Here is a 22,325-nt window from a genome sequence, read left to right as displayed (position 1 = left end):
AACCTGTACCTACCAATGTGTCAAATGGTACATCTCGAGGACAATTCTCAATAAGATACCGTGAAGTCCAATTATGGAACACAACTTCATACTTACTTACATACTTTGTGTCTTTGTCTAGATACACAATTAGATGTTTTTAAAAAATCTTGATGTGATGTGATGTTGTGCTCCAATTTATTTTTTCAATCAGGTAAAATAAATGTATGTTAGTTGATATTTTACTGTGTATTGTTTTTTAATAGTTATAGTTCTTTTGGTGATGTTTTGAGATAAGCCCACAGTGGGTTTCTCACCTGCACATGTGATTTATTTGTATTCACTTTTTTTTGTTTGAATTATACCTTGATTTAACCTGGTTGATCCCATTGAGATTAAGAACCTATTTTCCAAGGGAGACCTGGCCAAGACAGTCAGCAGCAAAAACACAAAGTCACAGACTTTTTCTCTGTCTGAATTTTCTCTCAACGTTGTTCAAATAAACTAAACTTAACTAAACTAAACAACACACCATGTCATAAGCCTTAATATGTAGTATGGTGAGGTGAGAGACAAAAACAACAGACATAGTGGCTACTGAAAGCTGTAATGATATGCTTGTTGTTTTGCAGTCTATAGATGATATGCTTCTTTCTCTTTCTGAATCATAGACTGCATAATGAACCTTGTCTCTTTAAGGCTTCAAAAACGCTTAGTTTAGTTAGGGCATCGACTGTAAATATTAAGACGTGTAAACAACGAGAGGAAGAGGAGATAATGACAGGGGTGAGGGGCGGGGCTTTACACTATGCTGACCAATCAGTGGACACGCCGGCTCTCCCCTCTGGGTACCTGCAGCCTGTAATCATTTTGTTGTCCTCCGCGCAGACAATGTAAAAGAAGAGTTCGCATCTTTTCTTCATCACTTTTAAAGAACAAAATAGTCGTCCACTTGACCCTCAGTGCATAACGGTCTTTCTGCCTGCTACTTGACACACCGCTCGAGGACAACGACCATGACTCACACGAGGACTTTAAGAGTAGATTGTGACAGAACCAACGATGTTGTCTGCGTTGTCGACTCGGAACTCAGCGTACACCTGAACAGGTACAGCCTACTCTTATACATTAGGCTTCTGATACGAAAGACTGTCTTTTGCACACACATAAAATATGTATCTTCAAATAAGATGTGTCTGTCAGTAGGCTCGTGATTCTATTGTAGCCTTTTGTGTTCTATTCTGTTTCCTTGGTTACCAGTGATATTCTGTTAGCTATTTTTTTTTTTATAGACAACATTTTAGCAGCAGCAGCCAACAAAAACACTGCACACAAAAAAAACACGACAACGACTCTCTGTTGCGAGGTTTTGGGGGATTTGCCTGTGTCATAGGTCCAGGGTCGATCCACTTCCCTGCATGTTTTAGATGATTCCCTCTTTCAACACAACATTCAAATTAACTGGTCAGGTGTGTTGGAAGAGGGAAACATACTGTATAAAACATACAGGGCAGTGGATTGAGAAACACTGGCATGGCTACTTCTTGTCTATATCCCACTATTATATTTGATTTAGGCTAATTGCCATTTTAAAACAGCTCAATTTGTATTCCTTAGGCTATTTCTCATTTAAATATAGCCTCCAACAAAAAGTTAGTATCAAGAGTTGAAAGTTTAGACACAGGCACACCAAATGATCATTCATCTGTGTCGTCTGTTGCAATGTGCGAGTGGAGATTTTGTTTGTTTTAAAAGTGTGTCATACTGTAGTCTCTTAAGACGATGCTCTATTCTATTCTTTTACCTTAAGTGGTCATCTGGTTGCTATAAAGGTCAATTTTAACTCCTTATTTGATTTTTGTTTTTTGATAATACAAAAAGTTTGAGCAGAAGCAAGCAAAACCACTTCATCAAAAACACACAGACGGCCTGTTGCAAGGTTTTGGGGGATTTTATGTCTGTAGTCATGATCATTTTTGTCATGATCATTCATCCGTGTCTGGTGCAATGTGTCAGGTGATTTCATTGTTTGCTAACAGTGTGTCGTACTGTGTTCTCTTCAGAAGATGCTCTATTGTATTGTATTGTATTGTATTGTATTCTGTACTTTTCTATTCTATATCCGCTGCTGTTATTACACAGCTGTAGTCTGATCCCTTCATTCTTTTTTCTTTGTAATGATAAAAAGGGGTTAATAGACTCAAAGTCATACAGCATCAAAAGCTGAAAATGTAGACACACACGCATCCACACACTTAACATTTTGTCAAATGATTGCTGAGAAAATTGTTTGGAGATTTCACTTTTGTACTTAGAGTGTCACATTTTGAAATCTACTGTTTTCTTTTCCATAGTGTTTGTTTGTCAGCTAAAAGCTTAAACACACACACACACACACACACACACACACACACACACACACACACACACCGACAATGATCTGCACTTGTATTGTGTCAATATTTGTTCAATTTTATTTAATTTATTCGGTTACCTTCAGAGAGCCGAAGTGTCAAACCTAGTTTCTCTTGTCATTTGTGTGACATGAAGGGGTTAATTACAAGCTTTTTAAAACCTAAAATTGAATCAAAAGTCCCACTACAATCAGCCACCACTGTTTATGAGAAACTAAAACTAATACAGTTTCACACAGCAGAATAGTTCACCTCGTGAAGTTTTCACCTTCCCTTTTAACTGAAACTATTTGAAGGTGTTGTATGGTCATTGTTGCAACAAAAGTTATAGCGCTTTTGAACAAGTCCTAATCCTAAAATATTTATTATTATCAGACAGTATCAGAAAGGCAAACCAGTTTATTGTCATGTAGTTCAACAGCAAACTTCTAAAAAGTTCTTCAAGTTAAAAAATGTATCTCCAAAACAGTTAAATCAAAACCTCTATAACTTAATGATAGACAAAATACTGCAGTATTGTATTGATAGCAGTTGTACTTTGTCCCTAATAAACTGGTTACTGACTGGATAAGAGCTCTATTGTTTACCCACACTGGCACGGTAGATGCCATTACTATGCAGATCCTGGCGATGAATCAACAGTCATCTGTTGTTTCCGCCCAACAAAAGACATTTTGTTGTCCCAAAGAATCGAAGGCGATATATTCTTGCCAAAAATCAGCCCACACGACATAGCAGAGCCGGGCTAGATTACCAACTGCTGGACCCTCAGGGGCTTCTGAGGGGTTTAAAGTTCAAGAGTCTGAAGGGTGCACCCATCCTAGTGGCCTCATCATGAAAATGACACGTCATTGGGGACATTGGTTGATATCATTTGCATGTGCATGTGAGCATTGTTTATTATCACAGCCCTCCAAACTATATACATAACATTGACTGTATTTGGTGTGGCAATAACTAATTTAAACGTTCAGATGTTGTCGTGACTATCCGGTGCTTGTGTCTAAATCTGGTGTGATGACATTACCGCAAAATAGCTGAGCAATGGAAAACCTGAGATCGAGTGGTGACATAGTGTGAGCAGTTGTATCAGGTGTTGCTGGCAGAGCTTATGGTTATGTCCTTCCTTCAGACGCAAAGCACATATAGATTAAGATAGGGAAGAAACTGGCATTAATTTAATTTAAAAGGGGGGATCTGATAGCCTAGTGGTCGCGTCGTACCCCATGTTAGGAGGATATAGTCCTCAAGTGGCCTGGGATCAATGCTGGGCCTGGGACTCCTGTCCTGCATGGCATTCCCCACTCTCTCTCATGAGTATTCTACTGTACCCAGTTTAATCTTTCCTTTTCCTTCTTTAACCGTTTAAAACTTTTATTTACACAAAAAAGCACCCGTTATAAACACGATGATACTTGCATTGGATTGCTGTTTTCAGTTTGTCTATGTGTATTGCATCTCTCCCTATCAAATAAAGCATACAAATAGAAATTCTTCCTGAAAGTGCTTCCAAGCATAGAAAAAATGTGGGCTGATTAACCTTAGCAGGCCATCTGTGAAATTGGAGCTTGTTGCTTGTCTACACACGGCCATGCCCTTTTCCACTTTGTATTTAAAGAAATGACTTCTTTAATAGAGGAGGACTGTTATGTGTAAACGCAGTAATAAGATGCATTCAAATGTTCTGTTTTTATCTCGTTCCCAGGAGTGCCCCGCCACAATCCAGCTTCTTCTCTGTGAAGTGCACCTCCAATGTTGAGTACAGCATCACCCCGACGCCTTCGGTCCCGGTCCACCTGTCCCCCCTCCCCCTCCATGACAACCAAGTGCTGCTCATCAGAATAAAACATGCCAGCAAATATGAAAACGACAGCAAGGTAAAGCAGGAAACAAGTGCATGTCCCAAAGCAGGCAGTCAGCAATATTTCTACATTTGAGAATGAGTAAGAAGAGTATGCGTAGTAAGGACAGCTGCAAGAAATGAGCCGCTTGTTAACAAGAATTCACACTGGACATGACGCAAGTTCATTTTAAAAAGCGTTTTGCAATTTTCCTGAAACAGCTCAATTCAAATCTGTAATATCCGAACTGAATTTTATGAAATTATTGAAGAGGCTTTATGATGAAGAGTTCACTAGAATCATGGTAAAGTCAAACTGACACTTGTTAAGTTGCTCACTCGTCACTTGCTTTAATAATTTATCCGTTTTTTAATTAAGGCATGCTGTGTATCGGAGAGAACTCGTTTATGCGTCTTAAAGTTTTGAAAACGGTCTCGCATGATTTTAGTACATGTTAATGACTGGGGTCTTTGTTTTGAAGCTCTCTGTCTGGTACTACGGGAAGAAGAAAGAGGTGTTGGGGAAAGCAATCCTGCACCTGACAGCTTTTGGTGAGTAGAAGCACAATAACCCAACACAACTGTAACTTGTGATACAATAATGTGTAAAAAAAAAAAAAAGATTATTTGTTAAACTTTTGAACCCCAAATGTTTCTTTATTTGTTCACATGATGCCAGCAGAGCATTTGTGATGCGTTTCAAAGCATTTCAAAAACTGTGCAAACTCATTTAAAAGAGCTGTGCATCTTCACTGGTCTCAGGATTCGATTCCATTACGAGCATCCTGCCATTGATTATATCATGATGCACAATGGGTGGCTTGCTTAATTTGCTATATTACTGCACATTGGCCACTTTCGGATAAATATGAACTTTGTTATTAGTTAGAAAGTTCTTTAGAAATCAAAAGTCCTATTCAGACTGCTGTTTAAAGCTGCAGTTTTTACGCCCCTGTAAGGTTTTTGCCTTCAAAAATCTGAATATCGTAGAGGCGTAATGGGGGAACAAAGTGATCGCCCGTCTGAACCTTTCCCAGATTTGACACCAATATTACCCTGTCGGGAATCGATATGAATGTACAAAGACGTGATGATGGCTGAGCTTAGTTATGGCACTTTTGCCAGAAAAAAAAAGCAGTCTGAAAGGGTTAAAGTCAACATACATGTCTTTACATTGTAACCCCAAATAAATCAATTACATAGTTACGGTCGTGTCTGGCAAGTCTACAAGCAACTTCAGTACACAATCAATGAATGTTCTGTCCATGGACTGTTCTGTCACTGTGTCGATGCAGGATCATCTATGTCCGCATCCTGAGGCATGGTAGAAACAATTCATTACCACACCCCTACAAACCAGTCTGTATTTGGATATCCAGTTTTAGATATTGACAGAAGTTGTGCTGTAGGAAAGTAGACAGTCTTATGAAAATAACTGCAGGGACTGACTGCAGGGTCAGTGTCAGGAATATTTAGTTCTGTGGTAAACAAAAAGTGTGTGTCACGCAGAGATCTCTCTGGATGTGGATGCTGACAGAGATGGGGGAGTAGAAAGAGACAACCCTAATAAGGTGAGCTCCATCCGTCAGTTCACCGAAAACATTTCACACAACAATACATTTGAAAAATATCCCCGAAAAAACATTTTTACAGAACACAAAACATTTTGCTAAGTAACTCACATTTCAAAGAAAGCAAAGTGTCACATAACACGACATCTTGAAACAAAACATTTCCAGAAACACATTTACAAGATACGACATTCTGCAAAGATGACGTTTCACCATACACAACATTTCAGACAAAAAGGACATTTAATGAAACACACAATACAACAAAACAATTTTTAAGACAAGGCAACAATGTCACAAAATACGACAATGAAAAACCCAACAATACAAAAAGTGCAAAGTTTCACAAGCTTGTTGCAAACTCTGAAATGTGTTTGTGAGTTTTCTCAAATGTTGTAAAAGAGTTTTCTCAAACTGTAGGTAAAGTCTAAACTGTTTCACAAAACTTTTCCTACCCTTCCAAACTTTTTAGGACTCCTGGAAATGGGGTCCTAACGGCCATGGAGCCGTCCTATTGGTCAACTGTGACTCTGAGACAAGATACCACTACATGAAGACACCAGACCATGAGAAGGACCGTGTCTCCAGAGTGTCAGGTAAAATGTGTCCAGCTTCTAGTTTACTGATTAGTCTTCTGTTTTCTCCATTCACACCATCAGCTTCTTCATTACTCTTCTAAAAACTCAAAGGCTCCTCATATTTCCTTTTGCAAAGTCTAAAGATTTAAAGTGGTGATAGGGGAAACCAGTCAAAGTACAAAACTAGAGGCCTTAGTGTGAGGGTTTTGAAACCAGTCAAACCAGTTGGGATGAAATGTAATGGTCTAATCTGTTGTGATCCATTCTGAATGTATGTGTACCTCCCTGAAGTTATCATGATGTAAGCCCTACCAAACATAGATTTTTGTTTAAAAAATGAGTCAAACTCAACTTTCATTGTGTATCTTTAGTTTCTAACATGAACAAAGAACCTGTGGGGAAGCCACAAATCATGATAGAGACAAAAGATTTATCTGTTCTTTGCACGCTCAATCTTATGTAACTTTAACTGAAAGGTCATATATCATCCTCCTTTTCAACTAATAAGTCTCAGAGCTCCTCAAAACATGTCTTGTTATAAATCCACTCCAATCCTGCATTTTAGCATGCCTGTAAACCCCTCTATTTCAGCACTGCTCACAACAGGCTGTTTCTGTGTCTGTAGCTTTAAATACAAGTGAGCTGTGTCTGACCACTCTCCTCCCTGGAAGGGGATGTGAATTGGGCTTTCTTTTACCATGCCCTATTGTTTACTGTGAGAAAGCAGACTCAGAGGGCAGAACAAACACCTAGCTGTGGGAGTGTCACCCACCTGGGGGAGGGGTTACTGCTCTTTGTGATGTCATGAAGGGAAAATCTCCAAACGGCCTGGTTGAGTAAAAAATTTCTGAAAAGTGGAGAAGGAAAGACGGAGAGGATGGACTTTTCTCATAATTGGGGGGTTTGTAGACATATTAGGGAAACATATTAGTGTTATAAAAACATGGCAAAGTGTATTTAGCATAATATGTGACCTTTAACATCGAAGGTTATTTTGTTACTTCATTAATTGTAAAGGCTTCAAACATGAAACAATTCACTTAAAACAAGATGAAAAGCACAGAGATAAGTGTCAGATCATTAGTTTTTATTGTAAAATATCTTGCTATAATGTGAAAACACCTTAGTAAGGAAGTGAAAATATCTTGTTATAACAACAAAAAAGCTTTGCATTTCTTGTTAGAGCTAGAAATATCTTGTCATGGTTTGAACATATCTTGTTTTTAGAAGAAAAGGATGTACTATTTTAACAAATTATTTAGCTATAAAGTCATGAAAATCTTGTTTTATGTGAAAATATCTTGTGAAAAACAGTAACAAATACCGTAGTTGCTTTGAAAGCAAGCTGCAAAAATGTAAAGAGGAAAATTTAGTCTTTCATTGTATAATATCAGGTTGTCAGAATCAGAACCAGTGAACGCATTTATAGCATATCTACCTGAAGTCATCTTTAAGCTGATACTTGATAGCTGATATTGATATATCCATGAAGACATTTCAAATTTAATGAACATGGCTCTTTTGGGATCGTATAGATCTAAAGGACATGTCGCTCATGGTGTTGCGGACCAAAGGCCCTGCCAAGCTCCCAGAGGGATACAAACTCAACCTGCACATCTCTCAAAGCGACGCAGAGAGTGTCAGAGTCTTCAGGTCCGGATCCCCTGGAGCTACTTCAAACTTCGTGGGTGAGTACAGATGTAAAGAAAGATGGCTCCAGAGCAGATGATGAAATGTGCATGTAATTCAGCTGGCGGCTTTTTTTTTCTTGTTCTATCTCCAACAGTGAGTATCTTCTACAGTGCCTTTGTGGAGTCCTATCCACTGGTTCTGAGCAGTGAGGTCTTGTCCAAGGAAGTGCCTTACCCAGGAGATGATGCAGAGCTGAAGATGTACGTGGAGGGTCTCAGGTTTCCTGATAAAGACTTCAATGGCCTCGTCACCATCAACCTCAGCCTGTTGGATACCATTGCAAAAGTAAGATCTGCAACATCAGCAATTTTACTGCCTTTCTTTCATGCCCTAACATGACTCTAAATGCTATTTGAAAAATGTTGCTCAAAGTCCACTTAATTCACTATATTCATACAACGGCCATTTTCCTCTTACATCACTCTCAGGTTGGGAAACTCAAATTATGCCATGATGTTTTCTTTATGTTTCGATCGTTTGCAAATCATTGAAATGGTCAAAGCTTTGATCAATGTATGATGATTTGATCAATGATGATGATTCCATTCAACAACAATGTCATTTGCTAACATTAGCATTTAACCACTTTATAGCTTTCTTGTTAACTGATAGCGTTACGTGATGCATTAAAATATAAGGCCTCTATTATTTTACAATTCTGTTACCACACTCCCACATTTTTTAGCGATTCATGAAAATGAATCATCGTGAGAAGGGCAAATGTTAAAAATAAAAACTTTGCTATAGGAAAGAAGTTTGATGCTAAAGTTAGCATTTGCTAATTTTCTCAGTGATTATTCCAATATGTTGTTTTACCTTGAAATTATATGATCAGACACCCTCTGTTTTGGAACTATAAACTGACTCTTAAATAACTTCATTCAACTTCATTGACTGAACTGTGTTTTTCTCAAAGTTATCTTGGTTTACATTTTTTGTTTGTCACATTTCTTTTTTCTCAGTCCAATGACTTTTTTGTCGCCCCATTACTTTAAGAGTTACAAAAAGGTGAATATTCAGTTGCTGTACACAATCTCGTGTCTCAACAGGGTCTCCCAGAGACGCCTATTTTCACGGACAGAGTGGTGTTCAGAGTGGCACCTTGGATCATGACACCCAACACCCTCCAGCCTGAGGAGGTGTTTGTCTGCAGGTCAGCGCACACTGATGAATGATATATGAGTCGAGGTGATAAATATGCCAACACAATGACAGTGTTACACGTTCATGCTTTATTTCCTTATTTTAACCCCTAAATGCCTAAACATTATTCACAGCAACATCTCTAGACCTAATTTTGTTCTTTGATGTTTCCTTAAAGGACCAATATATATAATTGAATTCAATCATAAAATGACCTTACTGTATCATCAGACATTAAGGAAACATGCTAAGTTGAAGGGCCAGCTTCTCTGTTAACAGTGCAGCAGCCAGTATGTCCTCCTTCTTAGTTTCAATTCCTGTCTGGAGTGGTTTGTTTTTGTTTGGACCAGATAAGTAGGTGTTACACATTCATGCTTTATTTCCTCATTTTAACCTCTAAATGCCTAAACATTATTCACAGCAACATCTCTAGACCTAATTTTGTTCTTTGATGTTTCCTTAAAGGACCAATATATATAATTGAATTCAATCATAAAATGACCTTACTGTATCATCAGACATTAAGGAAACATGCTAAGTTGAAGGGCCAGCTTCTCTGTTAACAATGCAGCAGCCAGTACTATGTCCTCCTTCTTAGTTTCAATTCCTGTCTGGAGTGGTTTGTTTTTGTTTGGACCAGATAAGTAGGCTGTTCTAAGACATCCCCCACTTGGGCGTTTTGGATATCCCTCATTATGCCAGGCAAACGGCAGACTAACAAGTGTTGCAGCGATAGAAGCGGCCCAGCAAACTGGTTCAGATATAACTGATTCTACCCGACCTAAAAGGCCTCTGCCCCCTGGACGAGGGGGCGCAGGGAGACAGCTCTCTCCAGTGTTCTGAATTTTGAGTGCAGTACCAATTTGAAACTCTAGGTGTCAGAGTTACACATTGCTCCTTTAAAGCATTTTTAGTTTTGTTTTTATAAATGTACATTTGCGTTTGAAAATTACAAGAAAAATATAGAACATTGTTCAATGACAACTTCTCTGTGTCTTTGGTCTTTCCAGAACTGATGATAACCAATTCTTCCTTGACGAAATGACCAGGCTTGTTGCGAAGAGCGGGTGCCAGATCAAGATTTGCCCGAAATTTGTGAACAGAGGTGATCGCTGGATGCAGGTTAGAAACCACATGGGTCAAGGTTGAAATAGGTTTTTATTTCATATCCCTGCTGCACTTTAAGTCGTCCATTGGACTTTTTAACTTGTTGTCTTTCGAAGACAAAAATAGTTTGTGTGTGTGTGTCTAATTTGATTTGAACCAACTTTTAGAAGACACAGAAACAAGAGAACCCAAAATATAACATGTTTGTATTTAGCTTGGTTGGGAAATTCATTGTTTACCAAGTCCTGACAAATCTGATAATGTCTTCTATCGAATACCACAAGTATGCCACAGTGGCTCATGTTTCATAATCCCTACATTATGAAACCTAACAGAAAACAGAAGTGAGTAAGCTTCTTGTCAGCATCAGCATCAAGAAAATGAAAAGAAAGAAACAGGAGAACTAGTTAAAAATGTCTCAAATTAAAATAAAAACCATCAGAAATATAATAATAACCATCTTTTTTTCAGGATGAGATGGAGTTTGGTTACATCGACTCACCTCATCAACGGTTTCCTGTCGTTCTGGATTCACCTCGAGATCGAGAACTTGACGACTTCCCATTCGATCGGCTGCTGGTGCGAGGCTAACTCACCTTTGTCTTGAAAACAAATGTTTCAGCAGACTTTGTTTTGTTGTATTTTTTCATCTTATCTTTGAAGCTGTTTTCACACATTTCTGACAGGTTATCACAGTTGGACGGGTGCGGGGGGGGGGTGGTTTGTCTCAGGAGGCAGGACTCTATGTCATTATTTAGACTCAAACGATTGAGTACAATGACTTAAGGCGGATTAAAAAAAAGGAGGATAAAAGGATATCAAAATGTATGATCATGACGTTAATAGACCCTATGATGACACTTTTTTGGCGTTTATATCAATGCTATGTGTAGTTGGACATATTCACGGCATCGATGAAAGAGAAGAATTTATGGGGGAACAGAAAAAAAAGTTGTGAAGCAGTTTTATTAGGGGCATGGAGATTGCGTGAAATTCACGGTATCAACGTCATCCCTGCCTCCCACTCACTCAGTGAATTTTCTTGAATATCTACTACTTAGTTCTCACATCAGCTCACCCTGACTTCCTGCAAAAAAATTACAAGTGGACTGGCAGGAAGATTTCCTGGGTATACTAGTAGTGTAAAATTCTGATTTTTTTCTTGTTCAAACATGCAGCTCACCCTGAAAAATGTCAGGAAGTTTTAAGAAGTTTTGGGGGATGTATGAAACACCATTAAAGTGACTTTCTCCTCTCAAAAATGTGTTAAGTGACTGCAGAGAATACCATCGTCTTGTTTTTGATTGGTTGATTTTGGAGATGGATCATTTTTAACCTTTTAAAAAATCTGTTTGTGTTTTCTTGATGTAAGCAGAAAACAAGGTTTTTATGTTTGGAGGGGATCTCTAACCACTTCCACATTCTCAGGGCCCTGACTTCGGCTATGTTACGAGAATAGCCCACAGTGATGACGTGAGCAGTCTGGACTCTTTTGGTAATCTGGAGGTGAGTCCTCCCGTCACTGTGAATGGAAAACACTACCCCCTGGGCAGAATCATCATTGGAGTGGCCTTTCCGACGTGAGTTTAGAATAGATCCACAGATGAGTCCTGGACTTCTGAGTAATATGAATAATTGATGTTGGAGCAGCCCTCTGAGAGCTCTGTCTTTTTTTCTTAAAGGGCAACCACAGGACGGAACATGACCCAAGTTGTTCAAGACTTCCTGTGGGCTCAGAACGTTCAGGAGCCAGTGGCCTTGTTTTCGGACTGGCTCTATGTTGGACACGTTGATGAGTTCATGAGTTTTGTTCCTGCGCCCGACCGAAAGGTAAATGTTCCCTTTTGAATCCACTAAAAATTAAATGGTAAATGGACTTTAGCTTGTATAGCCAATTTCTAGTCTTGTGACTACTCAAAGTGATTTTACACCGCAGGTCACACCTACACATTCACACACTGAAAGGCAGAGGCTGCTATGCAAAGTGACCATCAGTAATAACTAATCCAATTCATACACATTCATACGACGCTGACTTTGGGTTAAAGGAAGAATATGCGATTTTTCACACTTAAATGTAGCAGAAATCAAGTATATCCTCTGAAAATAACTCTAACTGTGAGTCATGACTGTCTACAATGAGTGTGACACCCAAGCCGCTGTCTGATGCTTTCCGAGCTTTCCGAGCCGTATCTACACCGTGTTTACATAGACGGGAGGCCGGCCGGCTCATCCCCTTTCGTATAAAAGTTGTTTAATTGAGGGACTACAGAAAAGAAGAATATCATACTGTACTCACTGCTTAATTGAATGTCACGTAAGCGTTTTTAGATCACTGTCATATCGTTTAAATTTACATGCAGTGTGAAGCTACGAGCAAACTAAAGAGCGCTAGCATTAGCATGCTAACACAACAATGCAGCTCGAGTTGTTTTGGTTTCATGCTGGTGCTCAAGGGCGACATCTACTGGATCAAAAAGTCGCACATTCTTCCTTTAAGTGTCTTGGCCAAGGACACATCGGACATGTGTTCATAGGAACTGGGATTGAACCCCCGAACTACCGGTCAGGAGACGACCGACTCTACCAACTGAGCCATTGCTGCCCCCAACATGCTTTAAAATCAGATTAAATATTATTTAAAACATCCAGTCATTTACATTTATGCACAACTTTAACCACTGTTAACTGCAGAGTGTTTACCAAAGGTCTGGTTAACTGAATATTTCAGTCTTTGGAAGAATCTTTGAACTATTGCAGAAAAATCTGAAGGCTGCTATACACAGTGGTACACATGTTTGCTCTGTGTTGTTAACATTGTTGAAGTTTTGTGAAAAATGTCACTGCATTTGTGCGCCTTCAGTATTTCTCGAGGCTTCAGTGAGAAACCAGTGAAATATCAGCTGGCTACCAGTGCTGCTGTCTGCATTGTGGGGTTGGATAAACTGTCAGGATACAGGACCGCCAATGTTGTCTTTGCCTATTGTGTTTTTGTACACAGGGGTTCAGGCTGCTGCTCGCCAGCCCGGACGCGGGCTACAAACTATTCAAAAGATTACAGAATAATGGACACGGAAAAGCCAAACTGTTTGAGGGTAGGCCTGTCTTAAACCAAATGATGTGTGAATGGTATTCTGTCAACTGCTCCTTTTTTTTTAACCATAACACCATTCTGCATCCACAAAGATTTGACTGATGAAAAACAACTGACAGTGGATGAGATACTCAGCCTTGAGAGTCTCCAATCTCAAAATAACTATGTGCAGGTGAGTGGAATTTAAACCATTTCGACCAGTCTTATCTTTGGTCCATCCTGACACTGGTATCAGCACAGTATGGCCAAACGTGTAAAAGCATTCAGTAGATTCAACACTATGAGCATTAACATGCTGCTATTACAGCCTCCAATGGCTGTAAGGATTGCTTTCATTTAGCCTCAAGAGCTTTAGAGGGAGCGGACACTGATATTATGAGATAAGGCCTGGCTCACTGTCAAAGTTTCAGTTCATCCCAAAGGCTTTGGATGTGAGTAAGGTTATTGTCGTGTGGCATTAGGACTCACCCTTAAATGGAACTCAGAAGTGAAATAATGAATAACAGCTCCAGACTCTTAAGTCTCCCTCCAACCAAAATGTATGACCAGCAGCATGCTTTTAGATGGCAATGTTCTCCAGGCTTCCAGCAAAACTACAGTTTGTCCCTCAGGAGCACTTTCTGCTGCTCTTTAACACTTGAGCTGGCATTCTTGAGCGTTGCCTCCTGGCACCTTCTCAAGCTCCTGATGAGCAATTCTTGTGGTGATGTAGCTTCAAGGGGCTGCCTGACTTTTATCCCCACCAAATGTATACACCATATTGGTGGAGTCATTCAAAGAAACATGGGAAGCCCTCTGCTTCAGAAATAATTATTTTTTTCTTTTCACCTATAAATTAAAGCACTTACACAGTTATATTTGATGTGATTGAAGACTTACTGTAATTGACACCAATCAGTGAATTAGAATCACATTTACCTGACCAATGGTATAACCTTTAATATCAACGCATATTGGAAAACAAATGCCAATATGGATATGTTTAAGTCTCATGTTATTTTAATTATATTTGTTAGCCTGGAAGCGTCTGGCTTCACATCATCCTTACAAACCTGATGATGGACACCTTATCAGGCATCATCCCTTATTTACTTTCCAGAACAAATTGCACACTATGACTTTTTAGTTTACAATACTGTCAGCACTTGCAGTAACACATGTAGTCAAGTCAAATGTGTTTGTATAGCATTGTTTGTATTTGTGCATTGTTTTATTGTGCCTCACAGGAATAGGCACAATAAAACAATGCACAAATACACAGTAGATTGTGATGAGCACAGACAAACATGTAACACTGAGTAATGCAAATTGAAATTGAAAAAAAAAAAACGAAAAACACGATAACTATGAATACGATTTTCTCTCAAAGAATTTTGAATCAGTCTGTCTCTAACCTTGCAAACCATTACATGACATTCTGGTACTTTGTTTTTCTGCTTGGGTATTTTAACGTTTGTGCCATGTCTTTTTTTTTTCCACCTTCTCTCTACCAGAGCTGCATCGACTGGAACAGAGATGTTCTGAAGAGAGAGCTAGGCCTGGAGGAAGCGGATATTATTGACTTGCCGATCCTCTTCAAGCTCGTGGAAACTAAAACCCAGTTGAAAGCACTGGCTTTCTATCCTGACATGGCATGTTCACAATATATTACTAAGCTGTGAAAGTTTTTATTTTTTATTTAAAGAGGCATTAAAGCGCTCATTATTTTCGCTCACACCTTTTTCCAGGTGAACATGATCGTCTTGGGCAAAAACCTTGGCATCCCAAAGCCTTTTGGCCCCAAGGTGAACGGCCGCTGTGCCTTAGAGGCGGAGACGAGCTCCCTGCTGGAGGGCCTGGGACTCAACTGCACCTTCATCGACGACTTTGCCACCTACCACAAAAATCTGGGAGAGGTGCACTGTGGCTCCAACGTTCGCAGGAAGCCATTCGACTACAAGTGGTGGAACATGGAAATGTGAAAGGAACCTTTACTGAGGACAGAGGCGGGGCTATACTTTAAAGCACCTTTAAAGCAAGTCATATATTGTTAAGAAGATTATGTATTGTTAAAGTCTTCTTTTAGCTCAGTCTTTAATCACAACAAATCTAATTTTCCTAAATGTATGCTTCTTTTTTTATACTAATATTCTTGCTAAGTAACTAGAAGCTTTAATGCAGGGAAAGCCAAACCAGAGGTTAGCCCTTTTTTTGCATCTTCATCTTTATTAAACATTTTTTGTCAGCTTTATTTACAAAAAGGATGAAAAGCAATATGTACAAACAAATCATTTAAACAAGGGCTTTAGCAGACCGTTGACAAGAACAGAAATACAATCACTTTAATTGAGCACATCGATGATTCACTCCCAGTCCTTGTGATTGGAGACCAACTGTTGTGCAAGCACAATTAGATGAATGTTATCACATGTGCTATAATAATACAAAGCCACAAGAGGGCACACTTCGTCTACTCAAGCATTTGCAAAGTCCCAAGGAAAATCATTTCAAATCAAGTCTTTACACAAATAATTTAAGAGGCTCAAATGCTGTATTATTACCAAAAATGTCTTGCTATATTTTCTATAACATTTTTCTGTAGAGTCCAATGCAAAAAGGTTTTTTCAATTTCTAGCACTAAAAAGGATGAATACAGTGTGTTTTGCATTTGATCCACCACCTCAAACCATTTGTACTTTCACAAACTGTAAATGCAAAGCAAATGTAACTCATGTAGGCAATAAATCTCATGTCCGCTTCAGTCATTTCACTGTGAAATAAAAATATTTGCATGAATCATTTCTTTCCTTCAAGACAAACTGAAGACAGGAAAAAGCTCTCTGCTCAGGAGATGTGAGCTGTGTCAGACTCACACGTACTGTGGTCAGGAGTCGTCACAGGATCGCTATTCATTGGAGCAGATATGTACGAATAAATACATACCTGCCTAGTTTTACATTCAAGCAACACAGTGCCTTTAAAAATGACCCTCTTTTAAAGCAGCTCCCGCAACACAATCATTAGAAAGGCAACTTCAAGACGAATCACAGTGTAATTCTCACTTAGCCACAAATCAGGTTCTCCAAAAGGTCTGCATTTCGAAATATCTCCGAAAATGTAGTGCTTAGTTTACGTACACATATTACACATTAGAAATAAAATAAGAAACTGTGGCATTTGGCTCTCTTATCAGCAATGTGCACTGCATCTGGAGATATTGGCTGGTTTTCAGTAAAACACAAATTACAGAGACAACACCTCTAAGTCAAGCATGGCACCAGTTTACAGAGGAGAGGTTTTTGGCAAGCAGAGTTACACCATGCACAGTTCCGCTGTTTAAACACACAACCGTACAGAGACATCAGAAATCAACAAGTGGTGTGTGACCCAGGAGTATTTGGAGACAAAAATCATCTCCTTAAAGTATTGGTTTCATTATAGACTGTATAAGAAGTGGACATAGCTTGGTGGTTTTAAAAGTGAAGCCAAAGGGAAGTGCTTTAACCCTGCATTCTGTCTCATAACCAGCAGGGGGGGGGGGGGGGGGGGGGGGGGGCGACGACTCTGCTGGCAACCTGTGATTGACAAGTTGCCACCTCAACAAGCTCAGCCAGGAGAGAGGAGCAGTTATGCATATCCCCCTCTTGTCCAAATAGGGCTGAGCAATATTAACATAAAAATAAAAACTCAGATTTTTCACACCAAATAAGAATTTCAATTTTAATCACACTTTTTAATTATTTTAATAAAAATAAAGATGTTTGATTAAACAACAACAGAAATGACCTTACTTGTCTGTTCTGCTGCAACGCCCGAATTAATATATTAATAAGGAAAAGTGGCTGTAAGTTGAACATCAAATTTGATAATTTATGTAAAATCTCAACAGCTACTCTTTGAATTACAGTTTCTTTTTATACTGGTGCCACTTATATCCCATATTTTACTGCTGTTAGCTAACATTAGAGGTAGTTAGGCAACATTACAGTTAGTAAGACTAACTAGCTAAAAATTTGTTTAGCCAACATTACAGCTAGCTGTTAGCTTGTATTCAATCAGGATTTCCACAGCTCAATTTTTTTTGTTGCTGAACGATTAATCTTTAAATTATAATATTGTCTGAAATCTGTCATTTATATTCAAAACTTAAACATGTGGGACATAGAGCTTCCCACCCAGAGTGTTGTTATAGGGAAATTGCCAATAATGGTGAATATGGTAAATGGTATGACATCATGGTGGCTATGCCCACTTCTTAAACACAGTCCGTTGGTTGAAAGCATGTTGCAGGTTTGCAGGTTTGGGCACTGCAGTAATTCAGCTGTCATGTTACAGCATCAATAAAATCTAAAGTTGTTAAAATTCTTCTTTTTTTTTTTTTTTTACAGACAGTCAGGTACAAGCCTTCACCCACCCAGGAGGAAGGTGACAGTTGCTTCAACAGCCCCCAACAACAGCATTACAAAAGTTTTTCTTCATTAGAACATTACAAATAAAACAAAACTGCCGTATAACAGGACAAATATTCACCGCAGAATACTCAGAAGAAGGATAGACCATCAATAAAACACATATTGTGGCCTGCGAGACAGGCAACACACACACACACACCCGGCGTGGACAACAAATTTTAAACCATGTACGAAATCACAGTAGGATGTGAGGATGACATTAAAAAAACATTTTCCTCTCTACTGATGCTCTTCTCTATGGAACCACTTTTCCACTAAGCATACCCTGGCTGTTTGATCGGTCTCTATTACTTTCACTTTAACAGTTACTCCTTGTTCAAATCCTGACCTTTGACAGAGGACGTACAATATTAAAGTGTTTACATTGAGACTCAGGTTTCAGAGATTACTAGCCTGAAGAATAAGCAGACTGCTAGACTTCTTCCAGCTAACATGTGACAACGAGACACGATGCTGTATGGGCATGGACGTCCTGTTTCCTTTGATTTGCTTTGAGCATTCAAGAAGGGTTCCACATGGAGCTGGATGAGGGCGGTGGGTGGGTACTTTTCTGTGGAGCTGGTTGTTTTTCCTGACAGACGGCAGATCCATGCCAAACATAGAGGAAGATCTGTCAGTCTCTTGGTTTGGCCTCTAACCCTGCACCTCCTCATTGTCAGCGGTGGCGATCAGATGCCCTTGGCTTACTTTTGGTAAAAAAGATGCCTCTTATGGGAATGCTGGGACAAAGGAGAAGAAATGTGAGAAATACATAGATGGATATAAAGAAGATGCAGGGGAAAATATGGATATAGATGACAAACCTGAACATGGACATCAATGGTAGTGATCAGAGAAGTGTGGCTAACAGTTCTGCAAACAAACAAGGAGAGAGGAAGGGTCAGTCAATGACAAATATACCGACAGAAGATCTACAACAAGAGTACAACTGAAAATATATATTACATAAAATGAATAAGGAAAATTAAGGTCCAACTACTTTGATCATCAATTACTTTTTTCAGGTGAGTTTAAAAACAAAAATGTCTGACTTATTAAAGAATTTGCTGATTTTTGTAAGTTTGTAATTGAACAGTCTTTAGAAATTAGAATACATCAAATTGGGCCCTGGGAAGTTATAAAGAACAGAGAACAGAATTTCAGCACAGAGGATCAACTCTGAGGAGCGAGGATCGATGAAACAACTCTGAGGAGTTACGATCGAGGAAACACGAGACCAGCCTTTCCTTTTCTGGAAGACTTTTTACTGACAGACTTTTTGAATATCACTTATTGATTGGACCCTGCAGCGGATCACACTTCTATGAAACTTAGCAAGAACATTTTTCGCATGTCAACACAAGGACACTGTTTTTGACTTGGCATGTTAATGACAGCCGTAACAGTGCGTTTTGCATTTTCAAGTGGACGAAGATGTTTTTGAGAACTTGCCGTGTGTGGTATAGGGATCATGCCCACATACTCTTAAGTGAATTCCCGCCTACATGTGGCCTAAAGCAAGAACTGGAAAATAAAACAGGAAACTCTGGAAATATGGCCAAATGTGGCCTCTAAATAGGATTAACTTGATGTGTATGATTTATAACCTGGAACAAAGGAAAACAACTTGATAACAAAATGTGGGCTTCCCAGAAAAAAATGGCTTCCATGTTAATATGGTGACATTAGCTTTTAGAATTCATTTTGTGTGTACTGTGTTTTGCTTTGCTTTGATGCTGCTGTTAACGGTAAAAAAAAATCCCGGTCATCATATCTTATTTGATCCCATCTTCATTGTATGTTCGTGTGATGATATGAGAAGCATTCGAGTGGAAGCAGCTGAATGTTCGGCAGCTCTTTGAGTCCAAGACAAATTTCCCTAAGGGGACAATAAAGTGTATCGTATCGGATTTAGCTCAAAGCACTGTTGTGCCTGCATACAGCAATCAAGAGTTTCTAGCATTGCTATTGACCCCAGTTGATGTACCGTCTTAATCTCTATATTATCAAATAATAGTCAATTCAAAAGTCAAAAAGTCAAAGTGTTAATTTCCCAGAACTCAGAGCCAGAGAAATTTAGATTTGAGCTTAGGGCAGTGACTATTTTGTCTTTCTGCCTCATTAATCAATTAAAAAATGGATCTGAGGGAACATTTGTCCCAGTGACTTTGTAATGGAAGTGTCGCCTAATGATCAATGCGGAGCAGTTTGTCTCACCGGTGAGAACTTGTGCTCCTGCGAGGGTCGCTCTGTCTTGGTCGGGCTGTCTGTCCCCTTTGGCTCTGATGTCTTCACTGCCTCACTTTGCTGCTGAGGATGAGGAGCTGCTGAGAAGTAAAGCGACAGATGTGAGGCTGTCACGGTTAATAAACTCAAAGATATCATGCTGCCAGCTGTTCTTGCCAAAAAAAGGATAAGCATGCAAAAGATTAATGGTTCAGAGTGAGTCATTATAGATTGGGAAAAACACACACATTTCCAGCGTAGCAGAAGTTGTGTGGGAATCACAGATAAGTTTGCAACGTGGGACTTTCTAGACACAGTGAACTTTATTTGTTTAACCCCCTTGACCCCAGTTCAGTGGTAGCAAGTTGCTGCAGTTCACTGAGAACTCACTTAAAGGTTTTTCTAATGCAATAAAAAAAAAAACTACTCCAGAGAAAACAGAAGGAAGCTAAATATAACAAGTATTCGTTTAAAAAAAAAAACAACCTCCTCTGTCATTTGACTTGATTTACCTCTTATGTATTTTTATAAAATGCTGGATCTACCACGTTAAAAAAAAAACACAAGACAAACAACAAGTAGCAACAAAATTGTTGTGAATATGTATTTCCCAAAACCAAACTGATTTCCTCACTAAATTCAGGAATTTAACACTCATTAGTTAGATTTTATGGGCTATAATAAAACTTTAAATTTTGTAAAAACTGAAAAAATCAAAACTGCTTCTGCCCTATGGAGGTAAAACCTGACTTGGTGTCGGTGTACAGACAGTGGTTATATTATTATTAGGCAAAAAAAAAAGAGTCCCTTGATGATGATAATGCTTTCCACCGTGCATAGGAGATTGCACTATTCCACTTTCCAAGCCCAACACAGTTTCAGCAGTTGGCTGTTCAACATGAGTCTGGTTCTGCTCGAGGTTTCTGCCTCTTAAAGGAACTTTTTTCTTTGCGACTGTAACGTTGCTTCATGTTGTTTAGTGCGTTGCTCATGATGGAGAAATGTTGGGTCTTTGTAGACAATATCACAATAAGTAAACAGATAAAGATTGATATCGTTTCCAATTCAATTTTAGGCTTCCATAAGATCACCAAGAGTCTTAGTTTTTTAGAGGAGCTATTTACCAGATTCACAAGTTGGCCATGTTCTTCTGATGTCAACTCTCACCTGCGTATTGAAGGCCCTGTTGCTGACATTAAGAGGATATTTCAGACCCCTGGCTACAGAAATGGTCATTGACCTAGTCTTGACCTGTTACCCTCATGTTTCTCTGTCCTTACGCCTTCACTGAGACCTCGTTTCTAAAAGTCTGTCAAATCTCAAGCTAATTTGAATTGTTCCAAATGGGAAGCAGCCCACGACAGAACGACAGGTGACAAGAACATTTTGTCTAACCTAGTAACAGTAACCAAGGAGGGCGGGGCTTGACAAAGGGGTTAATTAGCAAACCATGTACAGAGCTGTACAACATGGTGACAGCACTTGAGCTTCCCATCTGGAGTGTGACCACAGAGAAAATTAACATTGTGTGAATGTGGTGAATACTTAGATTTAGAGGAGAAACCTGTTGGAAAATAATTTCATCTCTTTATGTTAAAAAATATATTTCCAGTTCAGGTTATGGCGACATCTTTAATTAACTTCAACAGAAAGTTGAGACCATTTTTCAGGTTTATATAACTCTAGAAAAGTATTAAAAGTATTATAGAAGAAGGGGGCTAAGGTGAAATTTTGAACAGCTGTTCCAAGCTCCTTGTGCATAGAGAGTTAAGAGTAGGATGTTAGACTTGAGTTGAAGTCCCCTGTCAGGGGTTTTCATATATTAATTACACAGGAAGCAAACGGGTTTCATTCTTACATCTACCTCATCTAGAATGTCCTCAGATACCATGGCTATGTGATACAGCTGACCTCTGATAACTTACACCTTTCTCACACCTTCAGGCGACGACTTGCACAGTAATATGAGCCGCTGTTTTCTCCCAAACTCACCTGCAAAACATTCCTGGCTGGTGCTGCTCGTATTGTCCTCCAGCACAGAGCTGTACACAAAAGAGTCTTTCTTGATTGGAGTAACACAAGACACGCTCTCCTGTGGGAGGAGGAAAAGAAGAGGCTTTTAAAAAAAACATACAAAAGACATACACATACACATAACCACAGCTCGACTTCATGACAGTAATTACATTTTTCAAACCTCTTTTTTTAGATGCTGCAAGTGTAAGAAACGTCATTAATATGTATTACTATG

General features: G+C 39.1%; 2 protein-coding genes across 11 annotated transcripts in view; one reads left to right on the top strand and one right to left on the bottom strand.

Moving 5' to 3' along the window:
* Positions 1 to 952: 952 nt before the first annotated feature.
* Positions 953 to 16,158, top strand: padi2 (peptidyl arginine deiminase, type II). Its single transcript, XM_061041124.1, has 16 exons — positions 953 to 1,087; positions 4,099 to 4,270; positions 4,716 to 4,785; positions 5,743 to 5,804; positions 6,277 to 6,400; positions 7,918 to 8,070; positions 8,169 to 8,359; positions 9,124 to 9,227; positions 10,228 to 10,339; positions 10,796 to 10,903; positions 11,753 to 11,904; positions 12,007 to 12,154; positions 13,326 to 13,419; positions 13,511 to 13,590; positions 14,912 to 15,049; positions 15,146 to 16,158. The coding sequence occupies exons 1-16, from the start codon at positions 996 to 998 to the stop codon at positions 15,377 to 15,379; spliced, it is 2,034 nt and encodes a 677-aa protein (XP_060897107.1). The 5' UTR covers positions 953 to 995; the 3' UTR covers positions 15,380 to 16,158.
* Positions 15,602 to 22,325, bottom strand: part of rap1gapb (RAP1 GTPase activating protein b) — a 142,437-nt gene continuing 135,713 nt past the window's right edge. For 9 of the 10 annotated variants that reach the window (XM_061041121.1, XM_061041114.1, XM_061041117.1 and 6 more), the window contains 4 exons: positions 22,067 to 22,166; positions 20,066 to 20,175; positions 18,673 to 18,721; positions 15,602 to 18,588 (listed from right to left, as the gene is read on the bottom strand). In XM_061041121.1, coding sequence (XP_060897104.1) covers positions 18,713 to 18,721; positions 20,066 to 20,175; positions 22,067 to 22,166 — 219 coding nt within the window. In that variant the 3' untranslated portion in view covers positions 15,602 to 18,588; positions 18,673 to 18,712. The remainder of the gene's footprint in view (positions 18,589 to 18,672; positions 18,722 to 20,065; positions 20,176 to 22,066; positions 22,167 to 22,325) is intronic. The other variant, XM_061041115.1, reaches the window with a different exon arrangement.

The sequence above is a fragment of the Labrus mixtus genome, chromosome 7 (genome assembly GCF_963584025.1).
Source record: "Labrus mixtus chromosome 7, fLabMix1.1, whole genome shotgun sequence".
Taxonomy (NCBI): Eukaryota; Metazoa; Chordata; class Actinopteri; order Labriformes; family Labridae; genus Labrus; species Labrus mixtus.
This window is presented reverse-complemented; position numbering and strand designations above follow the sequence as displayed.

What these genes read in the sequence shown, in the direction of transcription:
- padi2 (XM_061041124.1), top strand. Translation starts at nt 996, where the DNA reads ATGACTCACACGAGGACTTTAAGAGTAGATTGTGACAGAACCAACGAT. An exon ending in CTCAGCGTACACCTGAACAG is followed by an intron (nt 1,088 to 4,098) that starts GTACAGCCTACT and finishes TCTCGTTCCCAG; the next exon opens with GAGTGCCCCGCCACAATCCA. An exon ending in AGCTACTTCAAACTTCGTGG is followed by an intron (nt 8,071 to 8,168) that starts GTGAGTACAGAT and finishes TATCTCCAACAG; the next exon opens with TGAGTATCTTCTACAGTGCC.